This window comes from Macaca mulatta, chromosome 8 (genome assembly GCF_049350105.2).
Source record: "Macaca mulatta isolate MMU2019108-1 chromosome 8, T2T-MMU8v2.0, whole genome shotgun sequence".
Classification (NCBI taxonomy): Eukaryota; Metazoa; Chordata; class Mammalia; order Primates; family Cercopithecidae; genus Macaca; species Macaca mulatta.
Genome location: NC_133413.1, coordinates 130561705 through 130581628, shown reverse-complemented (window position 1 = coordinate 130581628; position 19924 = coordinate 130561705). Strand labels below are relative to the sequence as shown.

General features: G+C 38.2%; 1 protein-coding gene across 4 annotated transcripts in view; it reads right to left on the bottom strand.

Annotated features, from left to right (window-relative positions):
• COL14A1 (collagen type XIV alpha 1 chain) overlaps positions 1-19924 on the bottom strand; it is a 245313-nt gene that overhangs the window by 171769 nt on the left and 53620 nt on the right. For all 4 annotated transcript variants that reach the window (XM_015145926.3, XM_015145924.3, XM_077943973.1 and 1 more), the window contains exons 6-8: positions 4666-4821; positions 3377-3496; positions 1817-1981 (exon numbers count right to left, since the gene is read on the bottom strand). In XM_015145926.3, the coding sequence (XP_015001412.3) occupies positions 1817-1981; positions 3377-3496; positions 4666-4821 (441 nt within the window). The remainder of the gene's footprint in view (positions 1-1816; positions 1982-3376; positions 3497-4665; positions 4822-19924) is intronic.

Below are 19924 nucleotides of genomic sequence, written 5' to 3'. Positions count from 1 at the left end.
GAAGAGATGTGCACAGTTGGCTCTTGCAAACTGGCATGAGCTGGCTCCTGCACACCACTGAGCTATAACACCTAGCTCCTCCCGCACCACACACACATGCACACAAAATAACAAGGTTCTAATTTACCAAAACAAAGTTTGAACATAATACATTTTTAATTTTTTCCTGGAATTTCTTTGTTCTTTCTTCTGTAAATGAAAAATGTAGCAGTAATGGCTGTACACATCACTTACTTGAATAATAATAATACACCTCTCTTACATGTATGTTTCATGAATATTTTTATTTTTAATACTATGGGTTATAATGCTATCTTAGAAATTCTTTAGAGCACTAACTTATTAAACAGCCATTTATGGGATACTTTTTAAGTGTCAAGCACTGGGATAGGCGATCAGGATGAAAAGGTGAAGAAGATACAACCTGAACCTCCGGGAATTCACTGCTTGGAGATGCTGTAGGAATAAGGCAAAGAAACAGGAGGGAACACCACAGTTTCCACAGCTTCTGCAGCTGTTCCTAGACTGTACTTGGCTACATACTAGTAGGAAACAAGTTCTGAATAAATGATCAGAAACATCCTCTGATGAAAAATTATATATATATATAGGAAATATATTTCCTATATATATATATATATATATGAAAACTTTTCAGGATCTTTCTCTAAGGGAGAGAAACTTAACCAATATATACAGAGGAGATATTCCCGTGGGCTTACCAGTAGTTCTCAACCCTGGAGAATGATTTTAAGATACAGATCTGGGTATGGTTTCAAAACACGTATTCCCAGGCCCCTTCTCCCTGGATAGTTCCGTTTCACAGCAGTAGAAGTACTCTGAAATATGTAGTTTTTATGCCAGCACCCACTATAACTGGGTATGGAACTCCAGGGTAGAGATTACTCTCTTTTGATAGAAGAAGCATCTCATGGGAAGTTCACAAAAAGAAACATGCACCATCTTCTTGATAAATGCAGGAAGATAAATGCATTTTATTTGGACTAAAGACTTATCACAAATAAAATAAATATGTAAAACATAATAAAAGGGAGCATTCATGATAACCCATTTCAAATGTCTTCAGAGCCCTATTAAGGAATTTGCTGTTATATTTTGGTTTGTATTTCAGTGTTGCTTGGGAATCAGGCATTTTTTCTGCTGAGAAAGTTTGTTGTTCTCTACTAAATAGAAGACCTTCCCATTGCCAAAGAAAATGTTAACATTTTAATCAACAGCAAAGTTGCATCATCTAAATATTTTGTAGTTATTCCAAATGTATGCTATATATATACACACACACATATATGTGTATATATATGTATATATATATGCTTTTTCACACAAGAAGGATACCTTATAAAGGGTTAGTTTCCGATAAGAACTACTACAAATCTTGAACTTTGTGTCTTCTTTATGTAGTTGCAGGACCCTACTTCCTTGAAAATGATAAATTAGAGTCTTCCTACACTGCCAGAAAAGAGATAGCTGTGACCCTTAAGGAAAGTCTTGACTTATTAAACAGTAACAAACATATACCAGGCCTTTGCATGCCACTTTATGCTTTTTGCAGCATTTTATACATGACACCTCACTTAGAAATCCTCACACCATGGGATACATGACAGCTAGCATCACTCCCATTTTAACTGTAAGGAAGCTGGGCTCAGATCACAGGGCTGCCTATGGCAAGGGCCAAGACTAGAAAGTGCTCAGGTCTCCTGGCTTTCAGTGAAGTGTATTTCACATTACATATTGTTTTAAGTGGTTGTGGGTCTATGACCTTAGTTGAAACAAGACTAAAAAGAGCACATACCTATGGCAAACAGTTCTACACCAGACTCACGAAGGTTTCTAGATGGTGGAATAATGTCATCCTGGGATTTTCCATCTGTGATTAAAATACCGATTTTGGATACTCCGGTCCTTGATCCTGCTTCAGGTTTGAAGCTATTTTCAAAAATGTAGTTCAAAGCAAGACCTTGTAGAAAACAAGGAAAAGTAAACACCAGCCATCTCTAATAAAAAGTCTCCAAATTCTCCAAAATACAACCACAAGATGGGTAACCTATTGAGCCACAGGAGTTTTTATTACATGTGAATCTTCATTGTTATAATAACCTTGTCTTTCACAGATTCAACAAGGAACTAAAATCCACTGGAATAAAGGTAAGGAAAACAATTAAACACTGCATTCTCTCAGAAACTAGCATTTATAAAGAACTCTGAATTCATGGCCAATGGATGATAATAGATATTGTGTACAAGCAGATCTGAACCTTTATAATTTAGGATGAAGCAAGAATACTCACACAGTAGTGCGTTATCATTAGGTTTTCAATTTGTTCGTGATATTCTAAGGAACCGAAAAATCCCTCTCTTTGTTTTTTAGGAGTAGAAGGGACAGATCTAAAATCATTAATCATACTCCTGCCTTGTGTGTATGACACTTTCCATCCAGAAAAAAATAAGAAATGGTCCAATATTGTTATAGGATTTGTGTTTAATAAATTGTTTGCTGCATAAAAATCAATAACAACATTTACATTGTTTCATCTGAGCATCTCTAATATGTACCTGTGGTAGGCAATACAGGTTGAATATCCACTATTAAATCCTTGAGACCAGAATAGTTTTGGATTTCAGGTATTTTTGGATTTTGGAATATTTGCATTATATTTTCTGGTTGAGCAGCCCAAATCTAAACAATAAAAACTTGAAATGCTTCAATGAGCATTTTTTTAGCATCATGTTGGCACTCAAACATTTTGGATTTTCAGAGTTGGGATGCTCAGCTTGCAGCATGTCTCAAGGTTAAAATTTTTACAAACCCTTTGTGACTGTGCCATGGATGATTATAATGTAAATATTCTTATATTCATCATTCATCAAAAATACTGGTGAGCCAAAGATCCATATTACTATTAACAGAGAGGATCTTGACTTTTCAGAAAATTATATCATAATATCTTCATGATAACTACTGATTGCAGAATAAGGGCAAAGAAAATATCTCCTTTGAAAATAAGAAGAGATTTGTTTCTATTTAAATAACAGGGTGGAGGATGGCAGGAGGAGAAAAGCAGTGAAGAGAGTAGCTGACAAAAGTCAGACAGCTACTCCACTCTGTTGGTCTCAGGGCTTGCTTCATTTTCTCCTAACCCAACCAAGCCCTTCCTGAAACATTAGAGTCATAGAGTAAAAGGAATGAGATATCTGGCTTTTATCTCAATGCTGAATTTGGGAAAACCGTCATCAAAGAATCCTAAGTGCTAGTTTAATTAAAACATTATGATAACACAAAGTGGCAAAATGAGGTAATACAATTATTTTTCAAAAAGATATGTTGTTATAACATGGATTGAACAAAATATACCTGTTAGTGTATTTCCTCCTTTATATGGGAGGTTTCGGACAGCTTCAATCACCTCATCTTTTGTGCTAAATGCATTCAAGTGCCATTCTATTCTGGGGTCGCCACTATACTGTGCAAGACCTGGAAAAAAAGATTAGGAAATTCATCAGGAATAATGGGTTACTCAAAAATGTAGTGAGCTACTCAAGAAACTAGAACGACGAAAGGCCTCATCTTTGCAATATATATATATATTTTTGGCCCGGCTATAAATTTTCAGAAAGACTTGCTGAGTAAGATGAATTAAAGGAATCAAGTTAAACATATACGGGGTTCGAGGGAGTGGACATATTTTCTAGCCATTTATAAATGAGTACCCAATTAGGTACTTGACATTAAAAAAAAAAAAATCTGATCATGTTTGTAGACAAAAGGCCTAGATTTATTTGTTGTTGATTTATTCTCAAAGGAGTGATTTTTCTTTTTTTTTTTTTTTTTTTGAGACGGAGTCTTGCTCTGTCACCCAGGCTGGAGTGCAGTGGCAGGATCTCAGCTCACTGCAAGCTCCGCCTCCCGGGTTTACGCCATTCTCCTGCCTCAGCCTCCCGAGTAGCTGGAACTACAGGCGCCCGCCACCTCGCCCGGCTATTTTTTTGTATTTTTTAGTAGAGACGGGGTTTCACCGTGTTAGCCGGGATCGTCTCTCGATCTCCTGACCTCGTGATCCGCCCGTCTCGGCCTCCCAAAGTGCTGGGATTACAGGCTTGAGCCACCGCGCCCGGCCGGAGTGATTTTTCTTAATGGCTATTTAAAAGTTAAACTAGGAGACTTTGTTTAACAAAGATTTATTATTTTTATTATTTGTAATATTGCTCAAAGATTTACAACTTTTTTGCTTGTTATCTGGGCTAGAATTAATTTGGCAAAGATTATCTTGTAGTATAAAATGACTGCCAATTTTCTAGTTCAACATTTTCCTAGATTTAGTTATTTCTTTTAAATAAAAAGAAAACTGCTATGCAATAAATTCTTAAACCAGCTGTAACTTTTAAAGTTTTATTTTTATTATTAACAGAGAAGATCTTGACTTTTCAGAAAATTAAAATATGTTCAATAATTAATTGAATGACACTGTCATTGCAAAAATTAGAAGGAATAAATATTTATTAATTGAAACATGTGCTTTGGAGATGATGAGTATCCTGCAATCCTGAAAGTCACTTTGTAAGGAATTTTTGAAATTTCTTAAAACACTTCCCAGCGGTTTTGCACTGACAGCTGACTGCTACTGCTAATAATAGAAATTATACCAATTCGTGTCTTCTCTGAGCCCACATCGAATGCTGTAACCAGGTTTTCCAAGAAAAGCCGAACCAGTCTGAAGTTGAATCTTCCAATACTCCATGAACCATCGACCAGGATCACAATGTCAGCAATCGCTGGAGTTTGACAGACAAATTTCACTTCTGCAAAGCACAAACCAGAAAAACGCATGTGTTACTGTCACAGTAACTTCAAAAAGAGTCCATCTTAACGTCTTTTAGACAACTTAGTGCTAAGAATACAAAAACATTCCCATAGGAGCAGCCATTTTTTACAACTCTTCCCTTAAATGTATTTTACTAGAAAAAAAATTGTGGTAACGGTTGGCAGTAGAGCCAGTGCTCTGGAAATAGTTAGGAAAATACTGGGCAGGTTCACACCATCCTGGCAACTCAGCCTTCTGTGTATTTTAGAAAGTAGTGTCTGTGCAAAAGCATCCAGCTCTGGGCTTTCGCCTGTTGATTCTTTCCAGGAAAGGTCTTAGCAACACCAGTGTGTGCCAGTCAGCCGAGATGGGAAGACAGCCAGGAGGCAAAAAGACGGCTCTCCTATCCTGATAAATTTATGCTAGAGGAAGTGATAGGAAAAGAGAAATACGGGCTTTCTGAATTCAAGGAAATGTCACAGCTGCATATTTAATCCAAGAAAGGTACAGAGACTTTTTCTAAAAAAGGAAGGGCTTTTGGAACAAGATAATTGGAAAAAGGCCAAAGAGTTTCCCCAAAGTCAAACGTTTTTTGCATATTATATATATGTGACAGTAAATTTTGTTCCTAAAGATCATGTAAATAATTGATTTTTTTAATGGCTCAATTAGGATTCAGGACAAAGATTCAGAAGAGGATGCCCAGTGGCCATGATACCTATGTTTTACCATCAGAGAAGGCCCCACTCACAGCAATGCTGTGGAAATGCAAAGGGCATATGGCTAAGCCTCTACAAAGATGGAGGAGGCTGCCTGATCTAGGATAGATCTGTGCTTCTTTAGGGGAAATTCACCATTTCTATTCACACAGAGCCAAGATACAGGAATATTCTCCAAGTGTTTCACAAATCCTTAACAATATTGAGATGGTTTGGTTGTGTCCCCACCCAAATCTCATCTTGAATTGCAGCTCCCATAATTCCCATGTGTCATTGGAGGGACCCAGTGGGAGGTAATTAAATAATGGGGGGTCTTTCCCATGCTGTTCTCAGAATAGTGAATGAGTCTCACAAGATCTGATGGTTTTATAAAAGGGAGATTCCCTTTGCACACACGCTCTTGCCTGCCGCCATGTAAGCTGTGCCTTTGATTCTCCTTTGTCTTTTGCCGTGATTGTGGGGCCTCCCCAGCCATGTGGAACTGTGAGTCCACTAAACCTTTTTCCTTTTTAAATTACCCAGTCTTGAGTATGTCTTTATTAGCAGCGTGAGAACAGACTAATACTTTTAGTACCTACTGCAACATTGCTTTGTACTCTAGTCTGTGCTTCCAAAGAACTGCTTAACTCTGCTGAACTTTCATATTAGGACTAGAGATCATTAAGTGTGTGTGGCGGGCAGAGGGGTTTTGGGGGTGGGTTTCTTGTATCCTTTTTAACTTCTTGCTGGCTTAGAAAAATCTTTGTTTTTTTTTTTTAACATATATAATGAAAACCAAAATACAGAAGTGTTCATAAACAAGTTGAATATGCCTTTACCTAAAAAAAAAAAAAAAAAAAAAAAAAAAAGTTGAACTACTATGGTTGGCATAGGCAGTTTAATATACGTGTCTCTGCACCTACCAGGCCACATTTTGCTTAAAGGATCTTGATTTTTTTCCAGATATAAATATTTATGGGATACCTAGATGCTTTTACCAGATGGGGAAAAAATGAATTTGCCAGTGAAATACTCCAATATTCATTATGGAAGCTAAACAGTACAACTCAATCCAAAGTTTATATATTCACTTTCTGGCACCAGATTCCCTTTCTTAATCACCAAACACAGAGCCATCAGCTGGTAACTTTGTATTTGGGAGTTAGCCCTACTGTACCACACTAAGAAAAAGGCTAAAATGGAATACCACAAAAAGTCACGGGATAAAAATTAATTTGTTTTTGGACATAACCAGGGAAAACTGAAGTCTGGTTAAGCTTCAAGAACCCATTTTTCTCTGTTTTTATGGGGGAAACTTACTCTCAAATGGAGAGTAGTTTTCTTTATTTTCCAAAACTACTGGGGATATTATTTCACTTATAAATTAATTGGGAACCACATGGATAGGCGCTTAGAAAGGGAACCCTTTCTGCTTATTTAAAAGACAGCTAATGAAACTGGTATTTTCTGGTTCCAATAGACATGTTGTGTTTATTTAGCTCTTTCAAGTCAGAAATGACTTGGAAACACAAATTCCGTATAGCTCCTAAGCAAGATATAGAACTAATTGACTATAAGCCAAAAGATTGATAACTTTAATAAGACTAAAAATTTTTAAGTTGGTCATCAAAAGACATCTTAAAGAAAATAAAAGCATAGACACGTGTGGGCTATGGTCAAGGTCATAGATTTTGGGGGTAAGATGAGCTTGAGTGCTTACGACACCATTAAAAATTACTAATTAAGTAACTAATTAAAAGAAGAGAGAAATAATCCTATCTAGCATGCAGAAAGCATTATCTAGAAAAATAATTTGAATGTTTATGTCACATAATTTAAGCACCAAAAACCTTAAAAGCAAACTACAACTCGGCATATTTCACTTGAAATTAAGACTCATAGGAAGATACTTTTTTCAACAATTTCAAAAGTCAAAATCTATCATTGGTTTTGTACTACAAAGTATGATTTTTGTTGAAGATTAGTACACACTCACTTGAGAACTGTAAAAAAAATATTTTTTCTTGTGTCCTAAATCCTGGTTATCGGCTCTAAGACTTATATAAACACAATGAACCCTAATGGCTATTTCCATCAAAATGTACACATGTGCAATGTTTGTCCCATCAACAGGTTTTCCTGTGCCAGGGGCAAACAGCTGTTCGTATACTTGGTACAAAGAGGTAATTTAAAAGCCGCTGTGTTCAAGTTCCATAATCATATATCTTAACCATAATTCCAGCTGTTATGGTGAATCTTTTTAAAGAAATGCATTCAAATCATTGTCTTACTATAAGCAGGAGCCCAGATTCAAAACTGAAGACAACATTACTCTCCACTGGCAAACACATTACCCATTTCACCATTCTTAGAGAGACACCAATCAGGAAGAAAATATTAAGTACCATAAGATGTGTTAAAAATCAAGTGGTAGAAAAGAAAACCAGACACACCTGGGAGCCCAGGTAAATGTGTAAAACCCAGCAGCTAAATGTAGTTTAAATCTATAATATAAAGAAATGAGGGCATAAGCTTTTATTGCTAAGACAATACTCCAAATTAATTTGTAAAATAAAATCAATCCTTTTTGTCTGCAAGCCTGTATTTAAAATTAAAGCAAAGGGACAGGAAATGACCTCTTGAACCATATTTTAATTCAGCTCTTAACTTTACATGGGTCTTATCTAAAATGCAACTCTGAAAATACAGATGGTGTTTTAAAACATGCTGAAACAGCTGAACTTAAAGAAAAGCACTCAATATATGGCCTAGATTACAAAGATGATAACAGTTTGATGTCACAGATAGAATCAAAAGGAACAATTGCGCAAGTCCAGAGGAAATGATCCCCTTTCTCTTCTATATTTTCTGGAGTTTTGTGATGAGAAGAATTGGAAGAACTAGTGATTTCTTAACATTCCATATTTGGAAATGATGTACATTATTATATTAAATGTTAAGTCTGGGTGTGGTGGCTCATGCCTGTAATCCCAATACTTTGGGAGGCCAAGATGGGTGGATCACCTGAGGTCAGGAGTTCAAGACCAGCCTGGTTAACACGGTGAAACCCCGTTTCTACAAAAATACGAAAATTAGCCGGGCATGATGGTGGGTGCCTATAATCTCAGCTACTCAGGAGGCTGAGGCAAGAGAATCGCTTGAATCTGGGAGGTGGAGGTTGCAGTGAGCTGAGATTGCGTCATTGCACTCCAGCCTGGGTGCAGAACGAGACTCCATCTCAAAAAAAAAAAAAAAGAAAAAAAAAAAGTTAAGTCTTCCACACTTATCTATTGATTTAGTCCTCACAACAACTCTATGGAAGAGGTACCATTATTATCATTCCCATCTGCAGTCAAAAAGTATGGCATACAAGGACTGCGTGATTTGCCCAGGGTGTCACACAGCTAAGAAGTGGCAAATCTGGGATTTGAAACCCAAGTAATGTGTCTCCACAACCTATGCAATGTGTCTCCACAACCTATGTTTTTAACCACAGGGCTGTATACTGACTTCAGGAAGGCACTCTATGTTACATAAATTTAGAAAGCAAGGGGGAAAAGCTTGTAACATAAAGCAGTGTCTGCTGGGCTTGCCCCTGCTATGTCCACAGCTAATCTGTGCTGTTTGCTAACATTTCCAATTATTTTTCTAGAACGTTTTTCCCTCCCAAATAAATGCACTTTCATACTGAAGTTGCCCATGTGAAAAGCATCCTTCTTCCAAAAATTTTACACCAATTTTATTGTGTTACTGACATCATGAGAAACTCCAAACCCATGTTTATTCATCTGATGTTATGCAACTAATTTCCTGGATGAAATTTACTTATTTATTGAAAATCTATTTAGTGTTTATTATGTACCAAGCACTATTCTGAGCAACCGGAAACACAACAAAGCCCCCAACTTCTTGCAGTTTAAATTATTTTATTTATTTATTTATTTATTTTTGACTCTTAACACCACTCCGTGATTCAATTCTTAGTGAAAGGAAATAGACTATAATAAAGCAACATAGGTTCAGATGTAAAAAAGCGCTTTATAAAAGTAAACAAAATCATACAAAGAGTAACTCTATGTGGGGGCAAGGGGTAATGTTACTGTAATGGCAATAGTATGAAATTACCAGAATAAAAATCTTCCTTTTAAACCATGTTGTTTTTGTTCTAATGGCATTCAAATTAAAGTCCCAATTATGGTTTATATAATGAAATGTTTACAATGCATTCTTAGATAAAGGTATTTATCAACATAGTCAGTGAAGATAAAAAAGAGGGAGCTGACAGAAGATAACTTTTTCTGCCAGGTAAACTCCTATTCATCCTTCAAAATCCAGGTCACACTTTACCAACTTCATGAATCTTTTCCCACTCTCCTCAGATGGGACTCATTACCTGCCCCTCTTTATTGACTCTGGATTTGTACACTGTTTGTTGTGCCCATCACACTGGAATATTATGATTGGCTTCCATTTCTATCTCCCTGATTAGACTGTGAACTCCTTGACTGGGGAGCGCTTTTGTAACTTGCCTTTTTAGCCACTTTATCTGGCTCCACTCTTGACATATAGTACATCGGTGTAGCTAAAGTACATTGAATTGTGTTGTTAAAAAATAATTCCTATGTTCACATAGTTCACACTTCCAGTAGGACACTAGAGAAATGAGCCATGATGGCTCAATTAAACGTGTTCTCTCCTCCTGCCCTGCCACACTACCGCATTGGGAAAGTGGATTACAGTTATTTAGGAATCAGGGAGATCGTATCAAAGTGGCCTGCCTTCCTTGATGTTTTCCTAATACTGGAGGCTAAGCTGAATGAAAGGAGAGTGTGTACTATTTTTATTCACCCTGTCTTAACCTCAGTGAGAAAACCTCACGATGATTTCACTACAACTGGTCTAGGATTCATTTAGGGGCTTTGAATTATTTTGTTCTATGCCACTAGCAAAATATCAGGCTCAGCCATTCATTACACAAGACATTTGAAGGAATACTGTGGCCACAGAACGATTTTTCACTTAAGTCTCCTGTGAGGTTACATTCAAGTTTCCAAACCAAGAGCAAAAGAAAATCCCTAAGAATCTGGTACAGTAGAACTCTTGGAAGATCACTGTTACCACGTAGAGATTGGCTCCAGCCACACTACTGAAGGTATTTTTATAAAAAGAGTTAACATCATTTTACATCGCCGAAACTCAACGAGAAACCTTCATTCTGAAAGGGTTTTTCAATACATTGGCAAATTCTGACTTTTACAACATTCCCATGAGAAGCCATGTTGTCTCCATTTTTCAGAAAATTAAATTGAGGGCAGGGTGTGGTGGCTCATGCCTGTAATCCCAGCATTTTGGGAGGCCGAGGTGGGTGGATCACCTGAGGTCAGGAGTTTGAGACCAGCCAGGTCAACATGGTAAAACTCCATCTCTACTAAAAATACAAAAAATTAGCTGGACATGGTGACGGGCACCAGTAACCCCAGCTACTCGGAAGGCTGAGGCAGGAGAATTGCTTGAACCCAGGAGGCAGAGGTTGCAGTGAGCCAAGATCACGCCATTGTACTACAGCCTGGGCAACAAGACCGAAGCTCCATCTCAAAAGAAAAAAGAAAATGAAATTGAGGTTCAGAGAGAACAAGTGACTGACTTACTGGTTACTAGCAGAGCTAGGATTGGATAACAGGTACTTTTCTCTTCTTCTTTTTCTCTTTTTAGAGACAGGGTCTCACTCTGTTACCTAGGCTGGAGTGCAGTGGCGCAATGCTAGCTCACTACAATCTCGCATTGCTGGGCTCAAGTGATCCTGCCTCAGCCTCCTGAGTAGCTGGAACAATAGGCACATATCACATGCCCAGTTAATGTCTGTTTGTTTGTTTGTTTAATTTTTGTAGAGATGGGGTCTCACTATGTTGCCCTGGCTGGTCTCGAACTCCTGGGCTCAAGCGATCCTGCAACCTTGGCCTCGCAAAGCACTGGGATTACAGGTGTGAGCCACCACCACTGCACCCAGCCACGACAGGTCTTCTAAATGTTTGGTCCAATATGCATTTTCCAACATATCACACTATCACTACCATGGAAGTTGTCCTCACAGGAGATAACATCAGAAACCATCTATGTAGGGGATGTGCAGCAAGGGGCTCATTTCAGCTGTGTCTGGAATTTACATTAATCTGAGTGAGGTTAATACTCATTTAATCCAATCGTGGGTGGAAATGTACCTTTCAAAGCCTCCCCTGACAGTGACAGATGCCTGCCCTATCTAACACAGTATTCCCATGACTCACTCCTTTTATCCCTGTTTTATTTTTCTTCCTAGAACTTCTGACTTCCTAGAAATATATTATACAGTGTGTGGTTAATTTCTTGTGCCAATTTGTCTAGGCCATGGGGTGCCCACACATTTGACCAAATGGATGTGTCTATGAGAGTATTTCTGGCTGATTTTTGTAGACTGAATAAAGCAGATTCCTCTCCCTAATGTGGATGGGCCTCTAAGGGATTGCAGACTGAAGAGCACAAAAATGCTGAGTAAGAGAGAAGCCTGCCTGACTGCCTTGAGCTCATACGTTGTCTTTTTATGCCTTGAGACTTGAACTAAAACATTGGCTCTTGGGTTTTGAGCCTGCCAGTGTTTGGATTAGAACTTATACTATCAGCTCTCCTGGTTCTCAGGCCATTGGATTTGAACTGAAACTACATGGTCACTCTCCTGGATCTCCAGTTTGATGACTGCAGATTTTGGGATTGCCCAGCCTCCATAATCACATGAACCAACTCTTTATATTAAACCAATATCTCAAGCCAGGCACAGTGGCTTATAATCCCAGCACTTTGGGAGGTGGAGGTGGGCAGGTTACTTGAGGCCCAGGAGTTTGAGACCAGCCTGGCCAATATGGTGAAACTCCATCTCTACTAAAAATACAAAAATTAGCCAGGTGTGGTGATGCACACCTGTGATCCCAGCTACTCAGGAAGCTGAGGCACAAGGATCGCTTGAATCTGGAAGGCAGAGGTTGCAGTGAGCCAAGATCACACTACTGCACTCCAGCCTAGGCGACAGAGCGAGACTCTGTCTAAACTAATAAATAAATAAATAAATAAATAATCTCTCCAAACACACACACACATCACAAACACATCTCACACATAAACACACACTTTCCTTTGCTTCGTTTTTTATATTAGTAATTATGAAAAGCCTACCATTTAGTAATAGCTTTCATCAGATGCTCTGCATACATCGTTTTCATCTAAGTCCAGTATTAATCCTATAAGGTAGATGTTCTTTCCATTTCATAGAGAAAAAATGGTTAAGTAACTATATAGGTTAAATAACTTGCCCACCAACAATTTGAATCTGGGTTTGATTCAAATTCAAACCCAGAACTAACTCCAAAGGCTGAACCATTCAACTCCCATCACAGAAGAGAAGTATTTTGGAGAAAGGAAGGGAGGGAAGAAAGAAAGAAGGAAGGAAGAAAGGAAGGAAAATGTGGACAAGCCTTGCAATTAAAGATAGCATGAATCAAAGCCATACGCATTTGTCCTACATTCGACCTGGGATGAATAACACCATGACAACTTACAGGAATGTGAAGCCCGGTTGCTGCGCCACAGTCGAAACAACATTCCAGCTGTCACTCAGAGCCCTATAGCTTAAGAGTAGCTAACAATCCTGTAAACACCACAGGCATCACATTTCTCCTCTGCTCTAAACTGGAAGGGGACTGGGAGAAGACATGACAGCTGTCTTCAAATATGTCAAGGGCTGTCACATAGAAGAGGGATTAGGAGGATTCTATATGCCCAGAAGGAGTGTGTAAAGTGACAGATTTCAACTCAATTAGACAATGTCCAAAGATGACTGTCTTGGGAAATATTAAAATCTCTGTTAAAGACAGCAGATGCAGGACAACCCTTGAAGAAACGGCTCAGGAGCCTCCACCATTCCCGTGACTGGTTGAACTACAGGACTCTCAAAGTGACCTAAATTTTAAGATTATTTCTTCCTTCCTCACCTACCATATTAAGCCTAAACTGTTCATTGTACTTTCCAAAGCTCTCCACTTGACCCGTCCATGTATATTTCTCAATTCCTCCCAATACAATTAGTCTTCTTTCTCCCAACAACATTCCCATCTCAGAAACTTTTGACTCAATTTTTATTCCCCCATCTCCTGTAATGTACCCTCTCCAAACTCTTCCTACCCTACCACAATACAAGATACCTAAAACGGATTTTAATTCCTTTGAAAATATGTGATCCTTCTTATATATTTTTATATAAAGTTTGCTTTAGGCCAGGCGTGGTGTCTCATGCCTGTAATACCAGCATTTTTGGAGGCTGAGTCAGGAGGATCACCTGAGCTCAGGAGTTTGAGACCACCCTGGGCAATATGGTGAAACCCTGTCTCTACTAAAATACAAAAAAATTAGCCAGGCGTGGTGTCACACGCCTGTAGTCCTAGCTACTCGGGAGGCTGAGGCATGAGAGTCACTTGAGCTCCAGAGGCGGAGGTTGCAGTGAGCTGAGATCGCACCATTGCACTTTAGCTTGGGCTACAGAATGAGACTCCACGAAGAAGAAGGAGAAGGAGAAGGAGAAGGAGAAAAAAAAATTAAGTTTTCTATAAAGTTTTTATTGGTACAGTTGCCTAGTTGTTTCCTGATTTCTTGAAGTGAATATTGACCCAAGGAAAAAAAAAAAAGAAGAAGAAGAAGAAAAAAAAATTAATTTGCTTTAAAGTTTTATTGGTACAGTTGACTAGTTATTTCCTGATTTCCTGAAGTGAATATTGACCCAAGAAGAAGAAAAAAGAAGAAGAAAAATTTTAAAAAAATAAGTTTGCTTTAAAGTTTTATTGGTACAGTTGCCTAGTTATTTCCTGATTTCCTGAAGTGAATATTGACCCAAGAAAAAAAAAAAAGAAGAAGAAGAAGAAGGAAAAGAAGAAAAATTAAAAAAAATTAAGTTTGCTTTAAAGTTTTATTGGTACAGTTGCCTAGTTATTTCCTGATTTCCTGAAGTGAATATTGATCCAACAGAGGCTATTTTAGCTGATCACTTCTATTTTAAAATGAAATTTGCTCAACTTCAGGAGCCAGTGTATTATATTCCCATTTATTTTCAGCTCTGTATATAATACTACATGATCTGGCTGTATGTTTACTTTGGTCTTTTAAGGTGATTTTCACAAAACTCAACTCAATTATCCTGCTTACTCCAATCCATTAATAATGAACTGATCCTGACATTTTGCAATTTCTGAAGTCACAACATCTGCTTAATTTGACAACAGTCATCCTTGCAGGTACAGAGACAAGATACTCAGTAGAAAATTCTTAGACAAGGAGGAAGTTACAAGTCAGAGAAGCCCAAGCATTCCTATGGGAGACTCACTCTGCCAAAATCAATAGCAGTCCTCATAGCTATAAGGTATCCAATTGTTTTAAAAATGATATGTTACAAGTTCTTTTAAGAATTAAGACATTTGAAAACTTATTTCAGACAGAGTTAAGAATTCTTACCACTGGAGAACAAGTTGAGAATAATAAACTTTGCTGGAGGCCAGAGGAAAAGTGTCAAAATTCTTCAAAACTATCTCATCAAGGGCAGTCAGGGAGGAACTAGAGGAAAACTGCAGGTCTAATGCTAGGAGAATTTCATCCAATTGTTGTCAGGAGTGCATAAGCAAAAAATTTTTTTGGCGGGGGGCGCGGGGGAGAGTGTCACTCTGTCTCCTAGGCTGGAGTGCAGTGGTGCGATCTCGGCTCACTGCAACCTCCACCTCCCAGATTCAAGCAATTCTCCTGCCCTAGCCTCCCGAGTAGCTAGGACTACAGGTGCATGCCACCGCGCCTGGCTAATTTTTGTATTTTTTTTTTTGGTCATGTTTCAAAAAGAAAATGTTATGGAATGCTCAGAGAGCAGAAGTGAGGGGAGAAAGGGGCTAAAATTGCAGGACAACCTTTCTGTAATACATGTGTGGCATTAGATCAATGTTTCGCAACCATTTTTAGTTATCACTCCCATAAGGAGTCTTTAGATATTTTTTCCTCATCACCTCCTCATGAAATTTTAAAACCACAGGTATACCATATAGCTGTTTATATATGTATTGTATATTTATACTTAACACATAAAAGAATTAATATTTTCCCCTTTCACTCCCAAAATAAATTTTTGCCCATTCAAGGATATCACTCCCATTGAGACTGCATGTGTTACATCATTGTTTGTAAAAGAAAATTGTTTTTTCCTGAAACGCAGAGCAACTTAAGGCACTATTTTAAAGGTGATCTTAATGGTCAAATTATACTCCATATGGTTGAAACTTTACTTTTTAAAAATACTTCAATTTTTTCATGATGTGGCAGAAACAAGTTCATCTTAATAGTGCACATTTCGGAGATAATCTAAAGAGAATTGTAAAACATTTTAAAGCTCCCCATAGTTGACTTAAATGTGTTTGCCCAATTCCATTCTCAATCCAGATATTTCAGTTAGGGCTAATACCATCCTTGCAGCTCCTGGTGTGGCCAGGCAGATTCTTTCATTTCCTTGTTCACCACAACTGGATCAGAGACGGGCACATGAATCAAGCTGGACCAATCAAAACTGTTCTTGAGATGCTTTCTGAAACTAACATTAAAAAGGCTTCATGGCCCACCATGCAGTGGTTCATGGCTGTAATCCCAGCACTTTGGGAGGCTGAGTCAGGTGTATCACTTCAGGTCAGGAATTAGAGATCAGCCTGGCCACATGGGGAAAACCTGTCTCTACTGAAAATAAAAAAATTAGCTGGACATGGTGGGGCCCATCTGTAGTCCCAGCTACTCAGGAGACTGCAGGAGGAGAATCTGTTGAACTCGGGAGGTGGAGGCTGCAGTGAGCAGAGATCGTGCCACTGCACACCAGCCTGGGAAACAGAGTGAGACCCTGCCTCAAAAAAAAAAAAAAAAAAGGCTTCCTACCACATGAGATTGGAGTTGCTCACTATTATGTAATTCGGGAACCTGGAACTCTGTGGGGGTCTTCATTGCCACTGTAGGAACCCTACCTAGAAATAAAGCCATCTCAGAGGAAGCCAGAGCCAGGAGATGGAGAAGCAAGAGAGAGTAACTGATACTGGATTGAGACCCTAGGTCCAGCCATGCTTCAGTTACATGAGCCAGTACAATTCTTTTTGTACTTAAACTAGAGTGTGTTTCTACTGAAGCGAAGGATTCCTGACCAATATGCTGCCTAGAATTTTTCAGTAAAGGTAGGTCATAAACTAAGGAGAAATGAAGTATAAAAAAAGAAGAGAAATGAATCGCACATAGACTCTGAGAAATAAAACAGTATTTCAATTAGCTCTACTGAGGACCGATAAATAAATGGTGGGAATTCCGAATTTTATAACGTAAATTGGGTTCTTACATTTCAGTGAAAACATTTTAAAATATGTTACAGACTAGTAGTATTCCCAGTGGAGAGGAATCATGTCTTATCTGCACTGTCATGGTTTCAACTAAGTCAATTAATACCACTTTTTAAAAACAGAGGTTTTGCCTAGGTTTTCTTCTAGGGTTTTTATGGTTTTAGGTGTTATGTTTAAGTCTCTAATCCATCTTGAGTTAATTTTTGTATAAGATGTAAGGAAGGGGCCCAGTTTCAGTTTTCTGCATATGGCTAGCCAGTTTTCTCAACACCATTTATTAAATAGGGAATCCTTTCCCCATCACTTGTTTTTGTCAGGTTTGTCAAAGTTTAGATGGTTGTAGATGTGAGGTGTTATTTATGAGGCCTCGGTTCTGCTCCATTGATCTATATATCTGTTTTCGTACCAGTACCAAGCTGTTTTGGTTACTGTAGACTTGTAGTATAATCTGAAGTCAGGTAGTGTGATGCCTTCAGCTTTGATCATTTTGCTTAGAATTGTCTTGGCTATACAGGCTCTTTTTTGGTTCCATGTGAAATTTAAAGTAGTTTTTTCTAATTCTGTGAAGAAAGTCAGTGGTAGCTTGATGGGGATAGCACTGAATCTATAAATTACTTTGGGCAGTATCGCCATTTTCATGATATTGATTCTTCCTATACATGAGCATAGAATATTTTTCCATTTGCTTGTGTCCTCTCTTATTTCCTTGAGCAGTGGTTTGTAGTTCTCCTTGAAGAGGTCCTTCACATCCCTTGTAAGTTGGATTCCTAAGTATTTTATTATCTTTGTAGCAATTGTGAATGAGAGTTCACTCATGATTTGGCTCTCGGTTTGTCCATTATTGGTGTCTAGGAATGCTTGTGATTTTTGCACATTGATTTTGTATCCTGAGACTTTGTTGAATTGGTTATCAGCTCAAGGAGATTTGGGACTGAGACGATGGGGTTTTCTAAATATACAATCATGTCATCTGCAAACAGAGACAATATGACTTCCTCCCTTCCTATTTGAATACCCTTTATTTCTTTCTCTTGCATGATTGCTCTGGCCAGAAATTCCAATACCATTTAGGACATAGGCAAAGAGTTCATGACTAAAACACCAAAAGCAATGGCAACAAAAGCCAGAATTGACAAGTGGGATCTAATTAAACTAAAGAGCTTTTCCACAGCAAAATAAACTATCATCAGAGTGAACAGGCAACCTACAGAATGGGAGAAAAATTTGCAATGCATCCATCTGACAAAGGGCTAATATCCAGAATTTACAAGAAACTTAAATAAATTTACAAAAAAAATCAAAAAGTGGGAGAAGGATATAAACAGACACCTTTCAAAAGAATACATTTATGCAGCCAACAAACATATGGAAAAAAAAAGTCTCATCATCATCGGTCATTAGAGAAACTCATATCAAAACCACAATGAGATGTCATCTCATGCCAGTTAGAATGACAATCATTAAAAAGTCAGGAAACAACAGATGCTAGAGAGGATGTGGAGAAACAGCAACACTTTAATACTGTTGGTGAGAGTATAAATTAGTTCAACCATTGTGGAAGACAGTGTGGCAATTCTTCAAGGACCTAGAACTAGAAATACCATTTGACCCAGCAATCCCGTTACTGGGTATATACCCAAAGGATTATAAATCATTCCACTATAAAGACACATGCACACGTATGTTTATTCACAATAGCAAGGACTTGGAACCAACCCAAATTCCTATCAAAGATAGACTGGATAAAGAAAATGTGGCACATATACACCATGGAACACTATGCAGCTGTAAAAAAGAATGAGTTCATGTGCTTTGCAGGGACATGGATGAAGCTGGAAACCCTCATTCTCAGCAAACTAACACAGGAACAGAAAATCAAACACCACATGTTCTCACTTATAAGTTGGAGCTGAACAATGAGAACACATAGACACAGGGAGGGGAATATCACACACTGGGGCCTGTCGGGGGATGGGAGGGTTGGGGAGGGAGAGCATTAGGAGAAATACCTAATGTAGATGACGGGTTGATGGGTGCAGCAAACCACCCTGGCACCTATGTGTATACCTATGTAACAAACCTGCACATTCTGTACATGTATCCCAGAACTTAAATTTAAAAAAAAACAAACAAAAAAACCCCAGAAGTTTTATTTAGTACTCCAGAGCACTGAAGAACAAATAACTGCATGCACAGTGAGATCTCAATCATTTAGAAATGGGTTCAACAAGTCCTTTTCTTCTTATTTGGCTCTTTTCTTCCTATTTCTTCCCCTTTGATCTTTGGAAATTTTAGTGTCCTACAGTTTTACCAGCATGATTATGGCTGTGACTATCTTTTTTGTTTATGCTCTTCAGAACTCTGTATGTTCATGTGGTACCTTTTCTAATCTACCTATTTTCCTTGTCATGGTTTTTCATCTCTTCTTTCAAATATTTCTGACATTAGTAATCATATTGTTATTTATTATATAGCCTTTTTTCTTCTTCTTCTTCTTTCTTTTTTTTTTTTTTTTAGACAAATTCTTGCTCTGTCACCCAGACTGGAGTGCAGTGGCACGATCTCAGCTCACTGTAACTTCCACCTCCCAGGTTCAAGTGATTCTCCTGCCTCAGCCTCCAGAGTAGCTAGGATCACAGATGTGCACCACCACTGCGGGCTAATTTTTGTATTTCTAGCAGAGGCAAGGTTTCGCCATGTTGGCCAGGCTGGTCTTGAACTCAAGACCTCAAGTGATCCAACCTCCTCAGCCTCCCAAAGTGCTGGGATTATAGGCATGAGTTACTGCACCAGGCCCTTACTATATAGTCTTTATGTAATGATTCCATAATTAAAGTTCATAGATTTCTGAGGCCACCACTTTTGTGTCTTCTGACTCTTACTTATGGCACACAGTTTAGTTCTATGTTTTGAAACTGTGAATTGCGAACTCTCTTTTGGCATTGTTTTATCAGGTCTTGGCTCAAATGTGATTTTGTGT